The sequence below is a fragment of the Antechinus flavipes genome, chromosome 1 (assembly GCF_016432865.1).
Source record: "Antechinus flavipes isolate AdamAnt ecotype Samford, QLD, Australia chromosome 1, AdamAnt_v2, whole genome shotgun sequence".
Taxonomy (NCBI): Eukaryota; Metazoa; Chordata; class Mammalia; order Dasyuromorphia; family Dasyuridae; genus Antechinus; species Antechinus flavipes.
In genome coordinates, this window is record NC_067398.1 from 309,213,837 (window position 1) to 309,239,965 (window position 26,129).

General features: G+C 34.7%; 1 protein-coding gene across 2 annotated transcripts; it reads left to right on the forward strand.

Annotated features, from left to right (window-relative positions):
* The first annotated feature begins 148 nt into the window (after nt 1-148).
* On the forward strand, nt 149-25,684 carry DCTN5 (dynactin subunit 5). 2 transcript variants are annotated; one of them, XM_051964694.1, is made up of 8 exons: nt 149-251; nt 2,471-2,539; nt 5,883-6,001; nt 13,576-13,687; nt 16,091-16,193; nt 18,186-18,277; nt 24,850-24,929; nt 25,280-25,684. In XM_051964694.1, exons 1-7 carry the CDS (start codon nt 204-206, stop codon nt 24,880-24,882), a joined length of 576 nt encoding a protein of 191 aa, XP_051820654.1. In that variant the 5' UTR covers nt 149-203; the 3' UTR covers nt 24,883-24,929; nt 25,280-25,684. The 2 variants fall into 2 exon arrangements, with proteins under 2 accessions (XP_051820654.1, XP_051820660.1); XM_051964700.1 differs by lacking the exon at nt 24,850-24,929.
* The last annotated feature ends 445 nt before the right edge of the window (nt 25,685-26,129 follow it).

Consider the following 26,129-nt stretch of genomic DNA (forward strand, 5'->3'; position numbering starts at 1 on the left):
GGCGTCGGGAGCCGCTTGCCGAAATGCTGATTGGATCCAGCTAGAGGAATACAGACCGATCGACCGAGGGGGCGGAGCGAACGGAGATAATGAAGGAGAGAGGGAGGGAGAGATGGGCGTTTCTCTTTCTATGCAGGAAGTGACGGTAGAGACCGGAAGCGGGAGGAAGGGAGACTTGAGTTTGGGAGACGGAGATTGCAGAGATGGAGCTGAGCGAGCTACTCTACAATAAGTCCGAGTACATCGAGACGGTGCGCTGGGCGACGCCGGGCCCCGGGGAGGGGGGCGGAGGCTAGAGGGGGCTGATCGTCCTGGTAAATTCCCCGCTACTGGCTGGGCCGCCCCGCCCATCCCCGGGAAGCCCCAGCCACTCCCTTGCGTCCTGCCTCTCCGGGACTCCTAGGCCACCTGTCACCCCCTGGGGCGCAGGCCCGGGGTCTCCCCGCCACCCTCTTACTTTCTCTGTTCTCACTGCCTGCTCTTTGCCTTCTTCCCTTTGAAAGAGAAATCATCCCAGGCCCTCAAAACCGGAGGGAGTCTTAGAGATCTTCTTTGTACAGATAAGGAAACTGAGGTCCAGAGAGGGAACATGATTTACAAACTCAGACCACACTGAGAAAGCACAGAGTTCAAATGAGAAGCCAAACTCCATGATACCTTGAGATGCTTTCTGTACTTACTTGGTTTGGTGCTTCCTGGATCCAAATCTATGCATGATGCATACATCCAACTTGCATAGGCTTTGCATGGAAAGGTCGACCACAGGAACCCGTTTTCCATGCCCACTACATGGGATTGGCCATGCACCTCATTCAGATTTGTCTTTTCCCCTTGCTGGTCCAGAGTCTGCATTAAGTGATGGCATTTATGAAGATAGTAAACATCTTGGAAGCTACCAAACAATTACGTTCTATAGCAACAATATTCTAATTCCTATCCTCTCTTTCCTCCCCAAACTTACTCAGCTGTCATTTAAAATCCAGAATGCAAATATCTAAATGGACCTGAACCTAATTTTCTTTCGAAATGTAGTTTACCTTTAAGGAACTGTCTTATAGAAACCCATTATTAGCACTTAAGTGCTACAAATTCCAATGGAAAAGGGAAGAATGGTAGAGAGAGAAAGGAGCTGGGAAGGAAATCTTGTACTCCCAGTCTTATTTTTGTAACTTGATATGAAAAGTTTTAGAAAATCTCATAAGTGCTTTATTTCATCTTATTCTTTATCTCAGCATTGGACTAAAGAAATGATCATTGAAAGCAACAGATCTATTAGGGTCTTTAAAATAAAACATAAAGGGACTTTAAAATATCAGTGTTGAATAGACTACTTAATTTTTCCTTTTCCTTTTGAAAATGCTGGACTTGTTTAAAAACTGGTTTTTAAATAAAATATCAGTACTGTTTTAGAGTGTAATTATGGTATAATTTAAATCTTTTTGTGTGATGCATACTTTTGGAAGTCTGGTGAATTTTACCTATCTTTATAATTGAAGGAAATGCTGAATTTCAGTTATAGATTAGTTTACCATTCAAGTTCATTGCGTCCCTCGCCCCAAATCTATACATGATCAGTCTGTGGAGGAGCCCCTTTGTGTAACAGAAGGAACACTGAATCAGAAATCAGAATTCCACATTTAGTTCAAATGACAACCTGTCATTGGCAAATTACTTCAGTTCCAACAGTTTGTTTTGACTTTGAATTAAAGTTTCTTTAAGTTCAAACATGCTGTGATTCTTTGAAGCCAGAAGGCCTTTGTGTAGGGCTCACAGAAATAAAGAAGATCTGAAAGTTTCCTGAAAATTTCCTTGAAATTTTACTTAGCTGCTAGACTCCAGAATTCTAATCATTCTGTTCCTTATTCCTGGGCTCCTATCTTTCTGAAACTCACACCCAGGATAACACCTTCAGTTTTAAGTTGAGTGCATCCCATTTCCTACTTAGGAAGGTGAAGTAAGGACATTTTCACGGAGGAGACAAATAAACTCTGTTCTCCTTGAGAGCTAGGACTGTTCTTTCTTTTTCTTTGTATGCCACTCCTTAGCCAGTGCTTAATAAAGATTAATTGATTAAGAGTGTTGTGAGCCTCAATTCCTGTGTTGGAATTCTGAATGCTTTCTTCATAGAAATAATGTTGAGTGTGTTGGTTAGGTTTTGTAGTACTAGAGTAGCATAAAACTGATACTAACATTTTAGGTTAAATGGGCTTTTCAAGATTGCTGGAGAACCTAATCACCATTTGTTTCTATGAGAAAATACATCTCAGTTTCTGAACCCTTGATTGCCATTGCCAATATGCATTGTGTGTTCATTAGAGCATTTTTGGACTAATTCACTTTTGTTCTGAACCTCAGCCCTTTATTTCTTGGTCTTTATCAAGTTCTTCCTCCAATACAATCCCTCTCTCAGTAAAAGTTTAGTGCACAGAACCCAATGATCTCACCTAAATTCTCTGTTGCTTTTCCTCAGGCGTCTGGAAACAAAGTTAGTCGCCAATCAGTTCTGTGTGGAAGCCAAAATATTGTCCTAAATGGAAAGGTAAGGAACAAGATCCATTCTTTTTTCATTCCTTTTCAGAGCAACTAAATATTGTTTTCAGCAGATGCTACCCTTTGATTAAGATGACTATCCATGTGTCTCTTATTGTGTATCCATTATTTCTCTCTCCATATTTTCCAGTTCTTAAGAATCCTTTTGTTTCAGAACTTTGGTTTAATAGTTCTGATTTCCTGTACTTTTATGTTTCCTGATTTGTATATGTTTTTTTTATTATTGTTTTATTTTTTTCTGGTTATATATGTATATTAACTTTAAAAAAAAACATTTTTTAATGAATCACGTTGGGAGAGAAAAATCAAAACAAAAGGAAAAAAGCCATAAGAAAAAAAAAAAAGGAATGAACATGGTATGTGTTGATTTACATTCAAACAACATAGTTCTTTTTCTGGAGGCAGATGGCATTTTCTTCTGGGTTTTTTTTTTGTTGTTGTTGTTGTTGTTGTTGTTGTTTGTTTTGTTTTGTTTTGTTTTGTTTTTTTGCTGAGACAGTTGGGGTTAAGTGATTTGCCTGGGTTCACACAGCTAGGCGGTGTTAAGTGTCTGAGGTCAGACTTGAACTCAGGTCCTCCTGACTTCAGGGTTGGTGCTCTATCCACTGTACTACCTAGCTGCCCTACAGATGGCATTTTCTATCCAAAGTTTATTGGGATTGCCTTGGATCACTGAAGCACTGAGAAGAACCAAGTCTTTCATAGTTGATCATCTCACAATCTTGCTGTTACTGTGTACAATGTATTCCTGGTTCTGCTTGTTTCACTCAACATCAGTTCATGTAAATCTTTCCAGGCCTTTCTAAAATCAGCTTGTTCATCATTTTTTAATAGAACAATAATATTCCATTACTTTCATATACCATACCTTCTTCAGTCATTCCCCAGTTGATGGGCATCTACTCATTTTCCAATTTTTTGCTACCTCAAAAAGTGCTGCTACAAACATTCTTGCAATGTGGGTCCTTTTCCTGATTGGTATATAAGTAAAAGTAAGGTAATCTTAATATTATTTTCTTTTTTATGCATAGTTTTTTCCCCAAATCCATTCCCAGTTTTAATATTCTACTAATTATCTTGGTTCTGTTATTCACTGTGCTGTGTGTTACCATTCTGTAAGATTAGCTATTAGTGTTTCGGTCACTGTGTATGTTTTTAGTTTCTTATAGTTTGATCTATCTCTTATCAAGTTTTTATGTTTTCTTTTGAGGATGTGATCTAGTTATCAAAGGAAGATTTTGTGGTTTTTATTCAATACATTCAAACTCTTGGTATTTTAATTCAGAAAAAAGAAAAATCTTTTAAAAGTATAGTCAGTCACTGGTTGTACTTATGATCACAATTTTTTTTAGGCCATTGAAAGTGGGTACCCCATAAAGCTTGAAGGACATAGTTTTAGAAAATTGTAAGGAATTACATTATTATTTTACAACTGAAAATAAATATATGGGGGCCGGTAGGTGGCGCAGTGGGTAGAGCACTAGCCCTGAAGTCAGGAGGACCTAAGTACAAATGTGATCTCAGACATTTAATATTTCCTAGCTGTGTGATTCTGGGCAAGTCACTTAACCCCAATTGCCACAACAACAACAACAAAAAAATGAATGAATAAATATTTGCCCCTATAGATCAAATGAACCAAAAATATTTTTTAAGAAAAAATATATTTAATATCAAGAGAATAAATGGAAAAAAGCTGGAAAGGAAGGTGGCCTAGATACACCAGCCTTAAAATTATATTATAAAGCAGCAGTCATCAAAAATCATTTGATATTGACTAAGAATTAGAATGATGGATCATAGCAGTACTACTACTGGGCTTATATCCCAAAGAGATACTAAAGAAGGGAAAGGGACCTGTATGTGCCAAAATATTTGTGGCAGCCCTGTTTGTAGTGGCTAGAAACTGGAGAATGAATGGATGCCCGTCAATTAGAGAATGGTTGGGTAAATTGTGGCATATGAATGTTATGGAATGTTATTTTTCTGTAAAAAATGACAAGCAGAATGAATACTGAGAGGCTTGGAGAGATCTACATGAACTGATGCTAAATGAAATGAGCAGAAACAGGAGATCATTATATACTTCAACAAAGATACTGTATGAGGATGTATTCTGATGGAAATGGATCTCTTCAACAAAGAGACTCCGTTTCAATTGATCAATGATGGACAGAAGCAGCTACACCCAAAGAAAGAACACTGGGACATGAATGTAAACTGTTTACGTTTTTGTTTTCCTTCCCAGGTTATGTTTACCTTCTGAATTCAATTCTTCCTGTGCAACAAGAGAACTATTTGGTTCTGCACACATATATTGTATCTAGGATATACTGTGGCATATTTAACATGTATAGGACTGCTTGCCATCTTTGGGAGGGGGTAAAGGGAGAGAGGGGAAAAGTCGGAACAGAAGTGAGTGCAAGGGATAAGGTTGTAAAAAATTACCCAGACATGGGTTCTGTCAATAAAAAGTTATAATTATTAAAAAAATTCTTACACGATATGACAAATATGGAAATATGTACTGTACATTTATACATTAACAATAGTATTGTAAAGATGGTCAGCTATGAAAGATTTACTAACACTGATCAACTTAAGGACCCAGTAAAACTCCAAAGTATTTATGATGAAAAGTAAACTTCTAGATATAGAGTTGATGGGCACAGAGTGCATAATGAACATTTTTTTCTCTTTCTTTTTCTAGTTCCCATCATTCCCTAGAACAAGGCTAATGAGAAAATTGCTTTGCTTGACTTTATATTTGTGATAGATTTTGGATTTCTTGTCTTCTCAATGGCTGGGAGGAGGAAGGAATTTGGAACCGAAAATAAAACAAAATTGAATGAAAAAATATATATTTGTTCAGCACAGGGGCTATGTAATAACATAGCAGATATAATAACATCTGCTGACAGTCTCAGTATTTAAATTGTTCAGTAAACATTTCCTTTTTTTGGTAAATTTATGCAAAATGGCTATTAAAAGGAAAGTTGAGGTTGTTCTAGATATGTCCTTATAAGGCCCCTTGAAGTTAATGTTATTAAAGCCATTTACTTTGGTGTTTAGAAGTACTTACTATTTCATGAGAATGAACTGTCATTCCCTCTCACAAATAATCTCTTGATGTTACTGTGAAAGAGAGATGGTCACTTGATATACCATTATTCTCAATGAGTTTAATCACTTTAGCATTTATTATATTCTTTAATAGCAATTTTCCTAGGGATATTCTTTTTACCAGCATATCCCATGGCGATACTCTGAAGGAAGCAGATATCCTGATACTTGTTACTTAAGTGAAATAAGTATTTTTTCTTCTTTCCTAGACAATCATAATGAATGACTGTATTATTCGAGGAGATCTGGCAAATGTAAGGATTGGGCGCCACTGTGTTGTGAAAAGCCGTAGTGTCATAAGACCACCATTTAAGAAATTCAGCAAAGGGTAGGTATTTCATTACCTCCTCTCTTTTTTCATGAAATTGGGATCAACCCAAAAGACTTAATTCTTGCCACTGCTAATGTTTTCATTCAGCTCTCATTCTTGGAATAGATGATTCTGCTAGTATTCAAGCATTTAGATATGACTTAAGAGAACAAAGTATAATAATCAGGTCTTATCATGTTTTCGATTTCAACAAACTTTTAGACAACCTTCAATCTAGAGTGCGTGGTATGCTTTCCTGCTTTTCTAAGTTCCAAAGTCAACATGCCGTTCCAACTTCAAATGAAGTCAGACATCATCTGTCCACTGTTCTTTTTTTCGTAGTATTGCATAAAGGGACCTGAAAGCATTTTTCCAAATAGAAGATGTTGACTTCTTTATTGTTTGGAAGCATTTTCCATCTTCTATATGAAATCAGTTGATCAATCAAAAAACTTTTTAAAGTTGTTGGCACTGTACTAAGGACTGAGGATATAAGCTTTACCTTTTTCTCACTTTAGTGTAATATCTCCTCAACTCATTTCTTTGAAATAAAGTATGATCTTCAGTTAGGCAAGTAAAGAATTGGGGGAGAAAGTGACTGTGCCACCAAGGAACCTTGGCTTTAAATCCTACCTCTGACATCTAATGTTTGTGTAATACTGGGCACAGGTACTTTCTCCCCCAAGTCCCTACTTAACCATTTGTCAGTTATTCTTGCGTCCAAAGAAAGAGAAAATAGAAGTTCAATGACTCAACCTGTTGTTACTCTAAGCAACTCTTCATTATTCTAAGTTTCAGAGAAAGTACTGACCTGCACTGATAAAGGATTAGTTTCCTTACCTAAGAGTTCTTTGTACCAATAAAAGTATAACTCTGTCTTAAAGTGAGCCCTGAAAATAGGTATAACTGGCACAGTTCAAAACAAGGAGTATGTATGTTACTTGTCCCTACTAATGATGAGGAAGAAAGAGAAATCCATAGCATATATATCTATACCCAAAACCTTATTTCCAGAGGTTCCCTGGTGATAGCTAAGTATTGGCATTGGCTGGAGCAAAAAGAAAGGGTAGGCTGCCTACATTTATTTCAGGCGGGCTCCAGATGGATTCATATTGCTAATCACCTGAATTTTACCTTGATGAGGAATAGAATTAAAGAGTTCCAGTGTTCCATTTTTCCATTTACCTATGGGTATTTCTGTCCTCTTTATCACTTCTGTGTGTGTATGACTTTTTCTGTCTTATAATATTTTGGATTGCTTCGCACATAATCACTGAGAATTGATCTACCCACTACTTCCTGCTACTCAGCAGTTCAGTAGAAGGAGGTAGTAAGGAAGCTCATATACTCCTTCATACCTTTAGAGAAAAGGTATATGAAGCATATGGTTCTAGATATTCCACCTCCACCATCCCTTTTCCCAAGAAAATGAGGTGTTAAGGCCCCAAGTTCTGAGGCATTTCTTCTAGTATTAAAAAATACAAAAAAGATATTCTATGAAATGGATAGGATCAACAGTTGGGCTTGCTATAGACCCTTATCTTGGGAACTTGTTAGTCTAGGTGTGGATGCCCATTTTTATTTCAGATAAGATACTGTCAGGAGCTTTTTTCACGACTTTCTAGTTTTGACTTTATGCTTTGAAGATCTGAGTTAAATGTCCCAAGGATATGTCATTTGTATCTCAGGACTTAGAATTTTGTTCAGTCATTTTCAGTCGTTCCTGACTCTTTGTGACCTCTGTTTGGGATTTCCATGGCAAAGATACTGGAGTGGTTTGCAATTTCCTTCTCCAACTCATTTCACAGATGAGGAAACTGAGGCAACCAGGGTTAAATAATTTGCTCAAGGTTACTTAATAAGTATTTGAGACCAGATATGAATTCAGAAAGAGGAGTCTTCAAACTACTGGCCTGGCTATCTACTGAGCCATGTAAATAGAGACTTAGAGTAGTGTCTTGGAAAAGAATTGACTTCTTCCAGAAAGATTTTTTTTGGGTTCAGTTTCTTACTGCTTTTCCTGTAGGGCAAGTGACATGAAAAATTCCTCCTTTTCCTTTAAAACTAGAATCTAGGTAAAATAACCCAACAATTTAATTTAATTTAAATAATATGGAATATTATTATTAAATTCCATATTATTAAGTAATATGGAATAATAAAATGGAATAATTTAAAGAAATCTGTCACTATAATATCAGTGAAAACAAAACTTAGAAAAAAATACGTTGTGATTGCCATTATAATAAAACAAAATCTTTATTGATCTGTGAAGAACAACTTTCTATGCTATTCAAAATTATTATTTTCACAATTTTGAAATGCATTTTCCTGTTATCTTTCATAAAACACTTCATTTTTCCAAATGTCAAATATTAATATCAAAAAATGTTCAGTAGAACCAGTGGAATCTATTGGAAAATAGTATTTCACTCACCTCTATACCTCCATACTTGCTGAACTTTTTCCCCAAAGTTTAAGAAGGAAACTGTATGTTCTCCATCATTCCTAAACCTAGAAAGAATTTTTTTGGGGGGAGTCTAATAGTAGCTCTCAGTTCTTTTGGGCAGTGCTCTCTGGATTTCCCATAGCCCTAGTACCTAGTGCAAAAGCATGGAAAAGATTTCATAAAATATGAAATCTAAAAGTAGAACTAATACAGTCATCTACCACCAGATGTCAGTATAAGCACGAAAATGAGCTCTTTCTGAAGCCCAATTATGTTTTTCTAGTAGCTATGATTAATTTCCTCTAATTTCTCTCAGTTTCCAAATAAAAATCATTTTTCGCATGTTTTTTGTTTTTAATCAATAGCTTCTAGGTATTGATATTTTGCTGCTTAATATCTATAGAGCATCCACTCTGGTTTGAGTATTGTTTTTTGAATTACTTATGAAGCCACTTAATCTGTGGACAATCAAAACTGAATAGGCTAGTTTGGAAAAATATCATTGTGTCTGAAGTTGTAGCCTAGGAAATGCTCAATTTAGAAATGACCTATGCCAGTTATTTTTCTTTGTAATAGTTGTTAACTGAGTTAGTATTCTTGTGAAAACTTTTCTGGTTAATTTTTTCTATAGTTGCTGCCTCTAATTACATAAAGGAAGCCTCAGATAAACTTAAGGCATCAATGACTCTTGAGAAGTCATTTAACCTAAATCTTCTTCAGTTTCCTCATCTATAAAGTATAATAGGACCTACTTCTTAGGATTGTTGTCAAGATAAAATTAGATAATTATGCTTTGCAAAGCATAAAGTAGTTTGTAAATGTTATTGTTGTTAGATAGAAACCTAAATGATGCAACATAAGTTTAGGAAATACAATACAAATGACTAGAAGCTGGGAAGGAGCCAGCAAGGCATCTTAGAATATTGATATTTTTATCATTAGAGTTAATGGCTGATGAATATTTAATAAGTTAAACATTAGATCATTTTATTGACATTTTTATCAACTTCAGATCAAATAGTAAGTGGTTTTTGTTGTTCTCAGATGTAAATTCTAGAACTTGTTGGTTTGCTAATGGAATGGAAATCATTCCATTTTCAAAGTTCTATTAGCAATTAAAAAGACATATGAAAAAAGAAATTAGCAATATATTTTTTCTTTTGGGTCCTGAGATATTTTAGGTTCCATGATTAATTTTTTACTCCATTCAGTTCAGTAAGTACTAGAATTTGTCCTGATCTTTGAATGTTTGGGTTGGGTGCCTAATCAGTATTCTCATCAAACAATGTTAAATATCCACTTTTGTTAAAGCTATAATGCCAAGCTGTTCTCATTTCCTCCCATCTTTTCTTTCTGCATTGCTTTCTCTTCCTTTTGGTGCCACTCAAATTTTGAAATGCCCAGTGCTTTCAATCCTATTCTGATGTTTTATCAGAAGGAAAATGATAATAAAAAAAATATAATTATTTAAATAAAATGACAATATAATAAATGATAAATTAATTCACATTAGTGTTACTGACTAGAGCAAAGCTTTTTAAACTGTGCATTAATGTAACTCAATATGACGGTTGTAAAATTATGATTTATTATCAGTAAGTGTTTGATTTGTATACCTATTTTATATACCATGAATCCAGGGTCAAGTAAAATTTCTTGGGCAAAAAGGAGTCTCAAGTGGAAAAAGTTTAAGAGACCCTGGTCTACAGAATTTTGGAGCTTAAAGGACTTAAATCCAAAGAATAAAACTAACAATGAAATTTCATTCCCAGTAAGATTTAAATTGTGAGAAGAGGGAAAGTTTTTGTTTGTTTTTAGCAAAATGCCTTCCTGATACTCACAAGTCAAGCCAAGTAGGCAGTCATTTACATGTTCCCTAAACCTGCTCTTCCTTCCAACTTCCCTATTTATGTTTAATTGTACTATCTCATTCACCCAAGATAAACATCTACAAGTTATTATCTTTGACATTTTGTTCACCTTGCACTTCATTCAGTCAAGTTCTGTCAAATCTGCTTCTATGAACCCTAGAAGCTGCTCCTTTGTCTGTTTTTACTTTTTTTTTCACTACAGTCTAAGCCCACATTTACTCTCTTCTCCAATTTCTTCTTTCTCTCCTGACTTCTAAGTAAAATTCTGATCTTATCAAACCTTTTTCAGAAATTCTTGCTATCTTTTATCAAACCTTCCCAAGACTTATTTACTACTGCTTCTCTTTATACATCTTATGCTTCAGCCAAATGAGACTGCCTTGTCTGCTGTTTCCAAACAAATCCTGCTCTTCCTATATCCTTACCTTAATTCCAGCAGTTCCTTTCATCTAGAGAGCTCTTCCTCTCCATCTCTACCTATTAGTCCTACTTGTACCTCAAATACCACTTCCCCATGAAGCTTTCCTTCATTACCCTTTAGAAGAAAATTCTCTTTTAACTCCTTTAGCGTTTGGGGTTTGTACTTCTCTATGGGACTTAACATATCCTACCTTATATCATATTTATTTATTTATTTATTATCATTATTTTTTATTGATAGCTTTTTATTTACAAGTTATATGCATAGGTAATTTTACAGCATTGACAATTGCCAAACCTTTTGTTGCAATTTTTCCCCTCCTTCCCCCCATCCCCTCCCCTAGATGACAGGATGACCAATACATGTTAAATATATCATAGTTATTTATGCATCAGTCTCTTAGATCTTTGAGGGCAGAGACCTTTTATCTATCTTTCTGTCCTAGCATAGTGCTTTATATGTAGCAAGTGTTCAATAACAGTTTAATGAATGAATGAAGACAATAGTACTGGTCTCTAGTATACAGAGTATAGCATCTTTTTGGAGCTCAGCATGCTTATTCACTATGGGCTATCTGGAAACTACTTAGTTTTCTTCTTTCACCAACCTCAAAGCCCCCACCTTTACTTACTGCCATTGAAGTTCTGGCCATTATATCATGCTCTTAACATAGCTCTCTGTATTCAACAATTGGGGAGTTTCCTCTTTGCCATGTAGACTTCTTTCCTCCATGAAACCTTGCTTATATTTTTTCTTTGGGTCAATTATCATCCCTTTTAACCTGGAATTATAAGAATATTTCCTAAGTCCCTTTATCTTCCCCGGTAGGAGAGAAATCAGCCTACACTTTGACCATAGGTAACAGTCACAGCTAAATTGTTGATGTCACTATCTTGATAGAGATACTCAGCCTTGTTTTTCAGATCCTTGGGAATGCTTACTCTTCATTTGCTAAGCACTTCTTTAAGACTTTCACAACTTTTCATCACCTTTTAACAGCTTGTTATTTGCATCCAACTTTCTTTTCTTTCCCTCAACAACTTACCTGGCAGTCAGACTGCATTTTCTTTCCCTTTTCTTCCTAATCTTTTATTTATTGAACCAGCTTGTTTTACTTATCACTTTATTTTATGCACCTTATTGTACCAATTATCTTTTCTTACCCTTTATCCTTGAATTCTTCTTTTCTAGTTCTTTTTCTCCTTGAGATTGAATCAATACTTTCAAAATCAATCTCCTAAGTCATTTTAGAATTTTGCCAAAAATATATATTAGATTCACTGGTTGAAAGCTTAGAGAATTTACTTTCTTTTTCTTTTCAACAAGGGTGAAAATACTTGCCTATCACCAGTTATGTGATACTTCTAAATTCTCAAAGGCCATCAACAATTCAGCTATTGCATCTGTACTTTTTCATTGCCTTGGGATGTTTGAGATGGCAGTGACATATAAGTGGATATATCTTTCAGCCAATTAGAAATTTGGAATTAAATCTTGGAAATGAAAGATTTCTTCACTTTCTTCAACCATTCTCCAATAGATAGATACCGATTTTATTTCTGTTGGTTTGCTACGATAGAAAGTGCTGCTATAAATTTCTTTGTACATTTGAGTTCCCTATATCTTTGACCTCTTTAGTAGATATGCTGATTAATTGGTATCATTGAATGAGAGAATACATACAGATAAATGATATTTTAGGTATAGTTCCAAAATGTTTTCCAGAATGATTATATCACTTCATAGCTTTACCAACAGAACATTCATGTGCTGACATTACACAGTCCTTCCAGCAGTTGTCATTTCTTTTGTCATCTTTGCCAGTCCTATGTGTATAAAGCAAAACCTCAAACTTTTTTTCATTTATATTTCTCTCATTAGTAATGTGAATTTTTTTTTAGATTTCTTCTTTTAAAAACAGCAGATTCATATCTTTTGGTCATTTATTATTTGGGGGAATGGCTCTTGTTCTTATGTATTTGTATCAGTTCTCCACTTATCTTGGATATCAGATATTTATCAGAGAAAATGCATTTTTTTCCTTCAAGTAACTGTTTCTAGGAGGGAGTTTCCATGCCGGGAGTTCCTCCAACCAATGAAATGACATGGCTAAACCTTTAAAAAATATTAACAGACTTCCTGGGGACTCAGCTGAAACTAGCCAGTTAGATAACAAAGCTCTTTTTTTTTTTTTCCTGTCTCTTCTCCTTCCCTTCCCTGTGTTTTGTTAAATCTGTTTTATTACTACGAAGATCTCAAAATAAAAGGAGTCTTTTCCTGGGCTTTGCTGTCAACTTTAAAGTTCTGGTCACAGAATTCTTTTTTTTTATCAGAAATAGTCATTTTGTTTATTTGTCCTCCATTCTCAAAAAGGACCCCGACATCCTGAAAGTGATGTCATGACTTGGAACAAATTGGATTTAAGTGAGGGAGGTCTGTGCAAAGTCATTAGCCTCATTCTTTGCCATCTGGGTCCAGTGGCAAGATATAGATCAGGATGATAGGAGATGGCCCTTTGCAGTGGAAGACCTTGGCCTTTTTAAGATAAGACCTGTCCCAGATCTCAGTTTGACTGAGGCAATGCCCATTCACTGGTTAAGGTGAAATAAGAAATGAAGCAGAGAATGGCCTCTTTACCTACCCCTGGAGAAAAAAATCATTCTGGAAGGAGAAGATCCTCTGGGTTTCTGGCCAAAACAGAAACAATTGATATTTACCCTCAGTCTGAGCCATCAGAAATAACTTTTAGCTTAAGTGATGAAGTGGAGTAAATGATCTGTGGTTATGTAAACTTAGATTCAAAGTACAGTAAATTAAACTTTGTTTTCTCATCTTTCTTTTCATTTTCTAGAGTTGCATTTTTTCCTCTACACATTGGTGACCATGTCTTTATTGAAGAGGATTGTGTGGTCAATGCAGCCCAGATTGGTTCCTATGTCCACATAGGCAAGAACTGTGTAATTGTAAGCATTGTGACATTAGGTTGCTTGAATATTCTTTCTTCTGTGCCCTCAACTTCCAATTTTCCAGTCTCCTTTTTTCTTTTTTATTTCTTCTTTTTTTTTTTTAAATTTCTAGTATCTTAATTACCTAACATTTAATCTAGTTTTGTTACTAGAGATTTAGTTATTGGATCTCCAGGAGCATAAATTCTCACTTGAATTAGATCACCCAAAGGCTTCACAGATTAGGACCTTCATTCATAGTGAGATTGGCAATCTTCTCAAAGGCAAATGAGAACTTCATTAACATTTAGTGAGAAGATTCTCCAGTTCTAAATTTCTCCATTGTTCTAGAGGATTAATTCTTAATTTAGGGTTTGTGGTTGCTGAAAGGGTCTTAAATTGGATAGGGGAAAAATTACATCTTTATTTTTGCTTACCTCTAACTAAAACATAGCATTTCCCATAACTACTTAAAAATAATAATTTGATATGGAAATATGTTTCAAAGAATTGCACATATTTAACCTATTATAGATTGCTTACTGTCTTGGGGAAAGGGGAAGTAAAGGAGGGAGGGAGAAAAATTTGGAACGCAAAGTCTCACAAAAACGAATGTTGAAAACTAATTTTACATATATTTGGACTACTTGCCATCTAGGGGAGGGTATGAGGGGAGGGTATGAGGGAAGGTAGGGAAAATTGGAACACAAGATTTTGCAAGGGCTAATATTGAAGAATCGTCCATGCATATGTTTTGAAAAATAAAAAGCTTAAATTAAAAAAAAAAAAAAACAGTAACATGCATTGGAATATAAAATACCATTGAAAATTTAAAAATATATATTGTTTTGAGAAAGGGTGTTTGGATTTCACCAGACTGCCAAAGAAGTTTGTGGCAACAAAAAATTTAAAAACCCTTAGTCTGAAGTAATAAAAACTCCAAGACTCCTATAAGTGCTCTTTCCAGGGCTATCCATGTAAATTCAAAAGCATAGTTTGTTCTGTTGACTTTATTTGTGTGACTTTTAGTACCACCATTTGAATAAATAAATGTGAGGCATTCATTGCTAATCATTGCCATGGATTACTTGCTAAGTATTTCAAAATTCTCAAATGACCTTTGCAGTAAGATTTTCCTGATTCCCTGTATTTTGCTTAATAACCTAGAGATAATTCAGTGTATTCATGGTCTGTGCCCATTAAATTGGAGGCAAGTGGAAATGGTATGTTTTAGAAAATTCATTTGGAAACTTTTCTCTTTCATGTTAAATGTAGGATTCTTCCATATAAAAGAAAGAAAACAGCAGATCCAATCTGGAGCAGAATGTTTAGAATGTTCTTTAGGAAGCATATTAGGTCCATATAACTCAGCATTAGGCTGAGTAATAAACACAATGCATTTTCACCTAAGGACTTTTTTTTTTTTTTTAATCAAAATGTGTAACCAGAGCAGAGGTGAATTGATAACAGTGTGGGAAAGTGTAGGACTTGTATTTCTTCTGTAAGTATAAAATGGTACAGCTTTAAATAGTAAATAAGAACCTCTTTCTTCCATAATCCATGAAACAAATATGTCTCATTCACCTCATATTTGCCCCACCAAATTATACAAATCAGTACATAACTAACAAAGTAATCACCTATAAAACAGCATGAGTCAAAAATGCTATGGTTTGTCAAGAAAGGAGTTAATCTTTAAAAAAAAAAAAAACTATTCTAAGTGAAAAATGCTATCTGTTTCCAGAGAAAGAACTGATGGTATCTGAATACAGAAGTATTGTTTTACTAGAGTGAATGTATATAATTCATATGACCTCTAAGTGATTTCTGGAAGAAGTATAGAGAAGTGGCTAAAAGTTTAAAATCATGAGTTGCTATTTGAATCTATTTCTGTATTTTTATTTGAGTTTTCTTCTACAAAATGACTAATATGGAAATATTTCTTACATGATTGCATATATATAACCTGTATCAGATTACCATCTCAGGAAAGGGCACAGGGAGGAAAAGGATAGAATTTGTAAGTTCAAAAATTCAATTTGAAAATTCAAAACTTAAAAAAACCCAAATGTTAACAATTATTCTTACATGTAATTGGACATAAAATATTATTTATTTATTTAAAGATATAAATACAAACAAACACTACCCCCAAGCCTGAGAACCTTCCGTTATTTGCATACTTATAGTAGTAGAGTCTTGTCTAAACAAATCATAAATTCATCATTTGCTGGTATAAACTCATATACCAGCTGAGTTGGGGATGTAAACTTTAAGCAACCTCTAACTTTTCTTGGGAATTGCTCATTATGATCAGTGGGAAAGAAATGGAGACTAACCACCCAAGAAGTAGATGAGAAAACATTCCCTACTTTCCTTATTTCTTGATATGTTTTCTGGTAACAAGATTTTTGCTTTTAGGGTCGACGCTGTGTATTGAAAGACTGTTGCAAAATTCTAGACAATACAGTATTACCTCCTGAAACTGTAGTTCCACCATTTACCGTCTTCTCAGGCTGTCCAGGTAACACTAGGTTTTGATTGTATTTGGCCTAATCTTTTTCATGTTACTTTAAATCCCTTCACTCCTAATTTTGAATATTAGCAGGCCAGAAAAACAAACACACTCTTTGATCTTTCATTCAAAATAAATATTCATGTAGAGATAAGCATTATGTAATCATTGATTTTTTTTAACCTACAAAAAACTCTATAGATAATCTTAGAATCATAGAATTTGTAGATGTGAAAGTGTTCCTAGAGTTCATCTAGTCCTTGCCCTGAATTTATTGATCAGGAAACTATGAATTGGCCAAGTTCACATAGCATTTCACACAGAGTAGAACTAGAACTCAGCTATATTGATTCCCATCCCTTTATACAATCCTGCCTTACTGTTAACCTCTGTCATGAATAGTAGAATGTCAACATGGTATTTTTGGTAGGCTGAGCATATTCTATATCTGCTCTCACTGAGAATAAGAATTTCTGACACAGAGCATGAACTAAAATGGGACAAAGATTACCCACAAAGAATCTAACCTTTTATAAAAATTTTCATTAGAACTATTTGTTAAGATATCACATCTTTCCTTCTCTTGCTTAGCTGCAGTGAACTGGCTCTTCAGTCAGTAGGGAAATATAGTCTTGTTTTACCAGAGTGAATGTGTTTAATTCATATGACCTCCAAGTGATTTCTGGAAGAAGTGCAGGGAAGTGGCTAGAAGTTTAAAATGATAAGTTGCTATTTGAATATACTTCAGTATATCTCTGTCTCTACTTGTTATTTGGATGTCTGTAATACATTTATTTGTGTGTGTGTAAAATATATACATTTTTTAAAAAAAGTTTTTATTGGGGCAGCTAGGTGGCGCAATGGATAGAGCATCAGCCCTGAAGTCAGGAGGACGTGAGTTCAAATTTGACCTCAAACACTTAACACTTCCTAGCTGTATGACTCTGGGCAAGTCACTTAACCCCAATTGCCTCAGCCAAAAAGAAAAGAAATTTACTAAAGAAAAAGAGACAATTCTGTCCCAAACTACTACTTTTATTTTAATTTTATTTTTAAAAAAATTTCTATTTTAAAGTGAATTTCTTTTATTTTTTTTCCTGAATATATATGCAATATGTAAAACTTTTGAGTCTCTAAGATAGACTCAAGATAGACTTGTTCTCTATATATTTTTTGCAATTCATTTCTGATTTTTTTGATGCTTCTTTCCATTTACAGTGTGTATATTGTTTTCTTAAATCTCTTTATCTCATTTACTCTGCATGAATTAATGTAAAATTTTCCATGCTTTTCTGTATTCATTATCATTTCTTTTAGCACAGTAATATTCCATTAGATTAATGTACTCCAATTTGTTTAGCCATTTCCAATTGATGTTCATTTACTTTGTTTATAATTCTTTGCTATCACAAAAACTCTGCTATAAATATGTTGGTGTGAATATAGAAACTTTCTTTATATCAGTGCCCTTTTTTTTTTCCCTTTGCAAAGCAGTTGAGGTTAGGTGACTTGGTCCAGAGTCACATAGCTAGTAAGTGTTAAGTGTCCGAAACTAGATTTAAACTCGGGTCCTTCTGACTTCAAGGCTGGTACTCTGTCCACAACACCATCTAGCTGCCCCAGTCAATGGCATTAAGCCTAGAAATAGAATACTTGGATCAAAGTATGTATTAATTTATTTACATAATTCTAATTTGCTTTCCAAAGTGGTCTACTGAGTCATAGCTCCACTAACATTGTACTGTTGTACCTAATTTTCCACAACCTCTCCAACATTGACCATTCCCATCTTTTATCATCTTTGCCAATTTTGCAGAGTGTGAGGTGAAACCTCAAGAGTTGTTTTGATTTGTATTTATCATCATTAATTATTTGGAGCATTTTTTGGCAGATGGTAAGGTATATATTTAGATCCTGATAATGAAAGAAAATTGCCTGAAATAATATTAAAAATCATAAGTTCTAGGCCCTTCTTTTACTTTCTCTGCTCTCTTTCTTTAGGACTCTTCTCTGGGGAGCTCCCAGAATGTACCCAGGAGCTGATGATTGATGTCACCAAGAGCTACTACCAGAAGTTTTTGCCACTGACACAGGTCTAGTACCCATGTTCCATGCCTCGGATGATTAGAACTCTGGGAAGAACTTTGGAAGGGAACTTTAGGGGCCTCCATGACTAGGATCTTATGCAATCTGCTCCTCGGTCATCTGGTTTTCTTTTTTCCTCAGTCTTTCCAACTTTATTTTCTCCAGATCATAAAAGCAAAACTTTTGGAGGAATTATCTAGTGTTATATTGAAATTAGATCTATTTATAGTCACCTTATTCCAAGTTGTTTTTGAACTATAGAATTATTTTTGTTTGATTCCATAATTCCTCCATCCTACGGATGAATGGGTCCTGCTGAACTACACCAGAAAAAAAATTCTTTTTGAAAGACTTTCCAAGGAAAAAAGTTACTTTGATGTTAAAGGAAAAAAAAAAGTTTCTTTGCTGTTACATTGTATACAACCACAAAGGCAGTCTACCACCTACATGGACACATGGCTTTCATGTTACTCAGTAAATGCAGTCAGCTGCTGCATTTGCTCTTAGGGTCTGAAAAATTGATAGATATGAATTTTCAAAATTCAGACATTAAATTGTTTGCAATCATTATAAAGTTAAAATTGGGATGTGATGGTTCCTTTTCTCCCAAATTTACATAGAGTTATATTCAGAATTTGTGGCAAATATATGGATAATTAGAAGGTTAGAGGTTCCCTGACTGCTCAGTTTGAGTCCCTTTCACTTGATGTGAGGTAAGGTAAAAGCTTGGACTATAAGGCTGTTTTCTAGTCATAGTGTGGGTGACTTCAGTATTCTGGATTCTGAATCCTTAACACACCTTACTCTAAATCCTCTGCCCTACCCAAAGCTCTGTTGAGTGGAGATGAACTAGGCCAGTGGTAATTTTTTGTTTCACAAAATATCCTTTTTGTATTTGGGCAGGAGCCCGTGTCCTATTTCATTAATGTTTAACATGTGTAAATTTCGTTATTCAACTTGGGAGGGATAACATGTAATTGATACTCCCCATCCTAGGTGGTCTAGAAAGCTGGTCTATCGCTCTTATTTGATCAAAACTTTACATTTACTAGAATGTGTTTCTGCAGTTTGGCTTTCTCCCAAACATTTATACCAAGTTGGATATAATCACTTGCAAAAGGAATACATGTCATTATTGATAGAGTTTATTCATGGTATCTAATATCATTCACACTCCCTTAGTTTTATCCTTACTTCTGGGTCTAGCAGAACATAACTAGACCTGAGGCCAGGGAAGATGGTTAGGTCAAAACTCTCATGCTAAGGTCTTATGTCCCCTGAGAGTTAGTAACTTTGAAATTAGTAGCAAAAAGGGCCTGTGTAATATATCAGCTGGGGCCCAGACACTTATTAGCTAGTTGTGAATTATATAAACACTGCATTGTGTACTAATAACCATTTAATGTAAAACTTCTAGCTGGCTTGTTTGTACTTTTGTGTATTTAAATTAAAAATCTTTTAAATGGATCAGGCATTTTGAAGGTGTTGATTCTCTAAATACAGCTTTGTGGATGCTTGAAAAACATCTTGCTCCTTAATTAGATACTTCTAATTAGACAAACATACTTCTAATTAGTAATTAGTCCAATAATTCAGAATTTTCCTTCTTTTTGATCTTTTTGAAGAATGGTAAGGGATTTCCTTTTAGAAAGATTGAAACCTATAACTGCCACAAGTTCCTTCAATCATCATAAGTGATTTCTCTAAGGAGAAATGAAATCATAAAAATAAAATCTTAAGAGTTTGGAGGGGACTTTAAAAATCACATAGTCAAGCATCCCAATACAGTATTGGTTCCTACAGCAAAGTAGTGACTCAACTTTTTTTTTTCTTCCAAATGACAGGAAACTTATTGTTTTATTAGGTAGCCTATTCCATTTTTTAACTCTGATTTGATCTGACAGATCAAAATAGGTTTGTTTCTTTTTCAGATTACAATCTTTCAAATATTCCCTTGTGTATTGTACTTTAAGTAGTGTCTACTTTGTTTTTAGTTCCTGCTCTGTTTGAAGGTAGTTATCCTTTTCTCTTAAGATTTCTCAAGGTTGAACAATCCTGGTTTTCTCAAAAGAAGTTTTCTCTTACTAACCTTGTTATCCTCTGAAAGAGGTCTAGTTTGTCAACAGAACTGAACACAGTGCTCCAGATGTGGTTTGGAGCTTAGTTTCATTGACAAGAGACAATGAAACTCTTACTTCCCTGGATATAATATAGCCAAGATATTCCTTTAAAAAAAAAAAAGTTATTTGACACTATTGACTTTGATAGAGTTTGCAGTCAACTGAAACCAACTGGCATATGAACTGTTTACCAACCAGATTTCCTCCAACTTATCCTTCCTTGCATTATTGATTTTTTTCAAACCTAGATCAATAGCTTTACATTTATCTCTATTAAATTTCACTTCAATTAAAGCCCATAGTTTATTTTCCCAAACTAACTGAGCTTAAACTGTTTTGTTAGAATTCAGAAATGCCGGCCTGGGGTGCAAAGGGGGAAATAAAATATCATAGGGATTAGAGAATCGTAGATTACAAACTGGAAACAGACCTTAGAAGCTATTTAAGACAACCTCTTCATTGACAAGCTGTCATTGGACAGCTGAGGAAACAAATCAGAGATCTTAAGTGATTTAGGTCACACCAGTAGTAAATACATGTAAGATTTGGCCTCAGATTTTCTGACTTCATAGCCATTGTTTTTTCCACTATACCATGTTGTCCTATCTTTACCTTGGGCTTCATCTCTAGCCTGTGAAATCTCACTACCTTTGCTCTAATAGGATCATGGAATTTGTGAAGAATCTAAAACAATATAGAGAAAATTAAGCCTTTTTCATGTAGAAAAATTCCTTATCAGAGTATTTTTGATGCATATATAATTTCATTTTTATACTTTTAAAGGGAAATATTTTTCTCTAGCATTTATTTGCATTTTCACATGGAATAATGGCATCTGTGAAACGGTAAGAGTTCTACAGAAAACACTTTGGGAAATATTTGGCCAGATCTTTTTCAGTTTTGACTTCATTTTTGTATTAATTATTTCTCAGGTACCTTGGAGCCTGTTGTTTTGTAATTCTGAAGGGAATGAGCAAAAATGTATCTGACTAAATTCAAACCAAAAATGGTAGCATATTGAATTCAAAGTTCTGTTCTCTAATATTAATAATGGATATTTTACAATCCAAAGGGCTGGAAGAGAAAATAGATCTATCCCCCTTGTGGTTCTCACTCTCTGTGGTAGGTTTATCCAGAGTGCTCTTAGTATAGAAACAAATTAGCAAAACAGAAATGAAAGATATCCCCAGAATTAAATACAAAAATGATAGATTTCTCTGAAAGTGAACATTTTTATTTCTCTTACTTAAAGGGAAAAAGCTTTTGAATTTTAACACTTCTGACAGCATAAGTTTTACTGAGCTATTACAGTGGGTAGTAGCTAGAAAGGGACAAGAAAGTTCACTTGAAATTGTTTCTGCCTTCTTGGAGAAGGTTACAAATAAAGAAGAAAAAGCAAAATTTGCAATAATAACAGGTTAGACAGTCATCTGTTTCCCAAGTTATTTTTATTCTAACAGGTAAAATTTGTAGTGACTGCAAGATGTGTATATAATATTTTATTCATCAAGCATTTGTTGAGCTGAAACTATGTCTAGCACTCTGCAAGATCTGGTAGTTATAAAAATATACTTTCTTCCCAGAGGGAGGTTATAGTTGGGGAGAGAAGACCCACCTTTTTTTTTTTTTTTTTTTTTTTTTTTTTGCTGAGGCAATTGGGGTTAAATGACTTGCCCAGGGTTACACAGTCAGGGAAGTTTGGGATCATATTTTAACTCAAGTCCTCCTGATTTCAGGGATGGTATTCTACCCACTATGCCACCTAGTTGCCCCATAGGCAGTTAGTCTTAAAAAATATTCATATGAGAGAGAGAGATCATTGACTTGGATAATATTTGAGGTAAAGAAATAGGGGGAAAGAATGAGCAAAGAAATAGGTGAGACTAAGTTGGACCTATTCATGTCAAGGAGGAGATTAATTTAACTAGAGTAGATAGTTCAGTATGGAAAGTAGGAAAAGTTAAAGTTGGGACCAGATTGTAGAGGATTTTGACTATTGATTTAGAGTTAAGACTTTGCCCTTGGGGCAATTAGGTAGTGAAGTAGAAAGAGCACCAGCCCTGAAGCTGGAAGGGCCTGAGTTCAAATATGGCCTCAGACACTTAATACATCCTAGCTGTGTGACCCTGGGCAAGTCATTTAACCCCAATTATCTGGGGGAAGTGGGGAGAGAAGGGAAGGGGGGGGGGTTGTCCTTTAAGGATTATGGTCACCAGAGCCTTTTTGAACATGACACATTTTTTAAGCAGGATAATCACTTGGAAATGTCCAATAAAAAATGTTCTCTCCTTTTTTAGCCCTGTTTTACTAACAAGGAAGTGCAAAATGAAATTTCATTGTTGTTCTGTAACTATCAGGGTCACCTGGTAAAAATAAGATCAAAGCTAAAAGCCCTAGAGTTCAGATAGTAGATAAGTTTCCAGCATTTTAGCCTTTTGTGGGTTTTTCCACATTGATACCACTAAGAAATCTTCCTGCCTTCAAGTTGAAAAGCAATTTGGCTCAACAAATGACTGTAGGCCAGGGTCTTACTTGTTTCCGGAGCAGAGTGATGAGGAGGGGCTGTTTAGGTCTTAAACAACTGGGCTCTGGATTGTTGCCTAGAAACATGAAATAGGCCATCAATGATTCTTGACTGTCCTTCCATGAGGTGCTGAGGCTCAGAGTAGTTACAAGGCTTGCTTAAAATCACACAAGTAGTACAAGGCAGAGCTGGGATTCAGACTTAAGCCTTCTGATACCATATCTAATGCTTTTTCCATTGTACCATTGCTCCCTCCATTTTTCTTAGGAATTTGTTTATTTCTATAATAGTGTCTATTCTACCTAGTGACTGACTAATAGATTAGAAATACCTCCCCAGAAAATAGTTACCCTATATTTGAAATGCCCTTCCTTCTCATATGAATTCCTGTAATATATCAAATTAGTTGTACTGTCATTCTGTTAAATCACACCTCAAGTATTATTACTTAAATGAGACATTTCTTTCTTTCTTTTTTTTTTTTTTTTAAAGTAGAATAGAGTTTATTTTGCATACCAGCATTATGGTTTCTTCTTTATATTTGCTTTGTGTCATTTTTTCTTTTTTTTTAATAGTATTTTAACCTTTCTTTCTTTCTTTTTTTTTTAAAGTAGAATAGAGTTTATTTTGCATACCAGCATTATGGTTTCTTCTTTATATTTGCTTTGTGTCATTTTTTTCTTTTTTTTAATAGTATTTTATTTTTCCAAAATACATATAAAGATAATTTTCAACATTCATTTTTGTAAAACTTTGTGTTCCAAATTTCTCTCTCTTATTCTCCTTACCCCTCCCCAAGAGAGCAAGCCATCTAATATAAGTTTAACATGTGCAATTCTTTTAAGCGTATTTCCATATTTGTCATGTTGTACAAGAAAAATGAGATTGAGGGAAAAAAACTACGTGAAAGAAAAAAACAAACAAGCAAGCAAACAACAACATTTTTATTTTTAAAAAAAAAGGTGAAAATACTATGCTTTGATTCACATTAAGTCTCCATAGTTCTCTCTCTGGATGCGAATGACATCTTTCATCCTAAGTCTATTTGGAATTTAAACAACACATTTCCTTACACACACACACACACACACACACACACACACACACTGTATTTACTTGTTCCATCAATACATCAGGGTTATAAATTCCTTAAGGACAGGAACTGTTTTATTTTTCTAATCCTAATACCTAGCACAGACCCATGAACAAAATAACCAATTAATATTTGTTGGATTGGATTGAATTGAGAATACACACAACAATTTGAAAAGAAGACCAGGCTTCCATCCATTGTTCTGAAACCTAGGTAATAATAGTCTCTATCCCTTCTGATGCCCAGTATGACTTTGATCAGAGTAGAAAATAGACATATTCCCCAGTATTGCTAAGCAGTAATTTCTATAACTTTAGTCCAAAAGTCTGGGTTTTCAAGGTTTTTCTAGTGTTAGGGAGTAGGTGGAGCTAGATGTTGGTTTAGAAACAACAAATGCACAAGTTATTAACTTTTCATTTAGATAGATTTCTTATTGAAAAGGTTGCCACACTGATTTTGTAAGTATTAAGTCCCAGGGTTTATATTGTCCTTTTCTTTTTCATATTCCTATTTTCCCATGATTAGATTTCTCTTATGTCTCAGGTTCTGAGCCCATATTTATTGACAAGTCTACACTAATCCCTTCAGTCTTCACTTTGCTAGGTGGATTTTTAGATAAAAACCTAGAGTAATTCCTTATAGAAATATTTTCTGACTGCTGCTGCCCCAGGGAAATTTAGTTATACCCTTAAGGCTTTTTTGGACTTGATTAGTGATTGGAAGATCCTAAAGGGATTCTAATAAGAAAATAAAATTAGATTGGTCTGTATAGGAAACTCTGCTCTCAGTTTAGAAATAATGACTCATTACTCCATCGTATTCCCTGTGTGTATTGCTCTGCAGCCGATGAAATGGTGGAAAAGCTTCAGTAAATGACCAGGTTAATTCATCACTTTCAAGCTGTCGGTCACTTCAGTATATATGTAAGTGCCCTGTTCAGATGCTCCATTTTAAGCAGCCAATTACACAATCAAATCTCTACTTATAAGACAGGAATGCTGGAAGATTTTGATTATGTGAACTATTAAGGAAAATGACTTGCATGAGAGAAAATGGTTGTAATTTAGGGTTTGGGGGTAAGAGATGGTAACTAATTCAAGAATCAAAAAACAGGTCAGATTGTACATACCTCTATGTTCCTGGAGATCAGGAACCCGAGGCTCGATGAAGAACTTGATCTTCTTTCCTTTCCCCTTAAATTACACAATCTTTCTTTGAATAATTCAACCTTCCAAGACTTAAATTAAATTTTTTTTTTTTGTCTTTTATTAAGGTGGCCCCAGCCAGGGTATAAAAACAAGTCACCAATGAAGACATCAAAAAGCAATCTTCTTTAAATTAAATTTATATTAACCATTCTAACCTTTAAGTACCAGCCTACCTGGTTCTCATGAAAGTTTCTGACTCCACAGTTTTCATCACTTGCCCAGATTGAGAGATTAAAGAATTGTCAACATTGCCTAATGGGGGTTGTAGTTTGGAGGGATATCAGGGAGGAGGTATTTTGCCTGCTTGCTGCTGCCTCAGAAATATTGGGATTCATATAACTTAATCTCTAAAGCTATTTTGGAGTTGGTAAGGTCCTTGGTGAAACACTACTGGGGAAAAATTGCAATTAGGTTGGTCTGTGTAGGAAACTAATTTTCCATTTTGAAAACAATAAATCATCACTATTGTACCCTCTGTGTGTGTTATTACCTTCCAGATGCATTATGGAAATTTGTCCCTTAGAAGAAATTGTAGTCACAATTCTATAATTTGCCTCCCTCTTCCTCACTTCTCACACCTTACGGGGAAAAAAAGAAAGTAAGAAAAAGAAAGAACTCTTGCAACAAATATGGCTAGCTTGCAAAATAGACTCTTAACATTGATCATGTCTCAAACTATTGCACTGAACATCACAAAGTCTTCAAGGTTGTTTTTCCTTATAATATTATTAATGTATAATTCAGTGGTTTTCAAACTTTTGTTTTCAATATCTTTATCCTATTAAAAATTATTGAGGATCTCTCCAAAGAGTTTTTGTTTATCTGGATTATATTTATAGACATTTACCATATTGGAAACAAAAATTATTTTTGAATTTGTAGACCCACTAAAAGGGTTTCAGAGATCCCCAAGAT

What these genes read in the sequence shown, in the direction of transcription:
- DCTN5 (XM_051964694.1), top strand. Translation starts at nt 204, where the DNA reads ATGGAGCTGAGCGAGCTACTCTACAATAAGTCCGAGTACATCGAGACG. An exon ending in ATATTGTCCTAAATGGAAAG is followed by an intron (nt 2,540 to 5,882) that starts GTAAGGAACAAG and finishes CTTCTTTCCTAG; the next exon opens with ACAATCATAATGAATGACTG. An exon ending in CGTCTTCTCAGGCTGTCCAG is followed by an intron (nt 16,194 to 18,185) that starts GTAACACTAGGT and finishes CTCTTTCTTTAG; the next exon opens with GACTCTTCTCTGGGGAGCTC.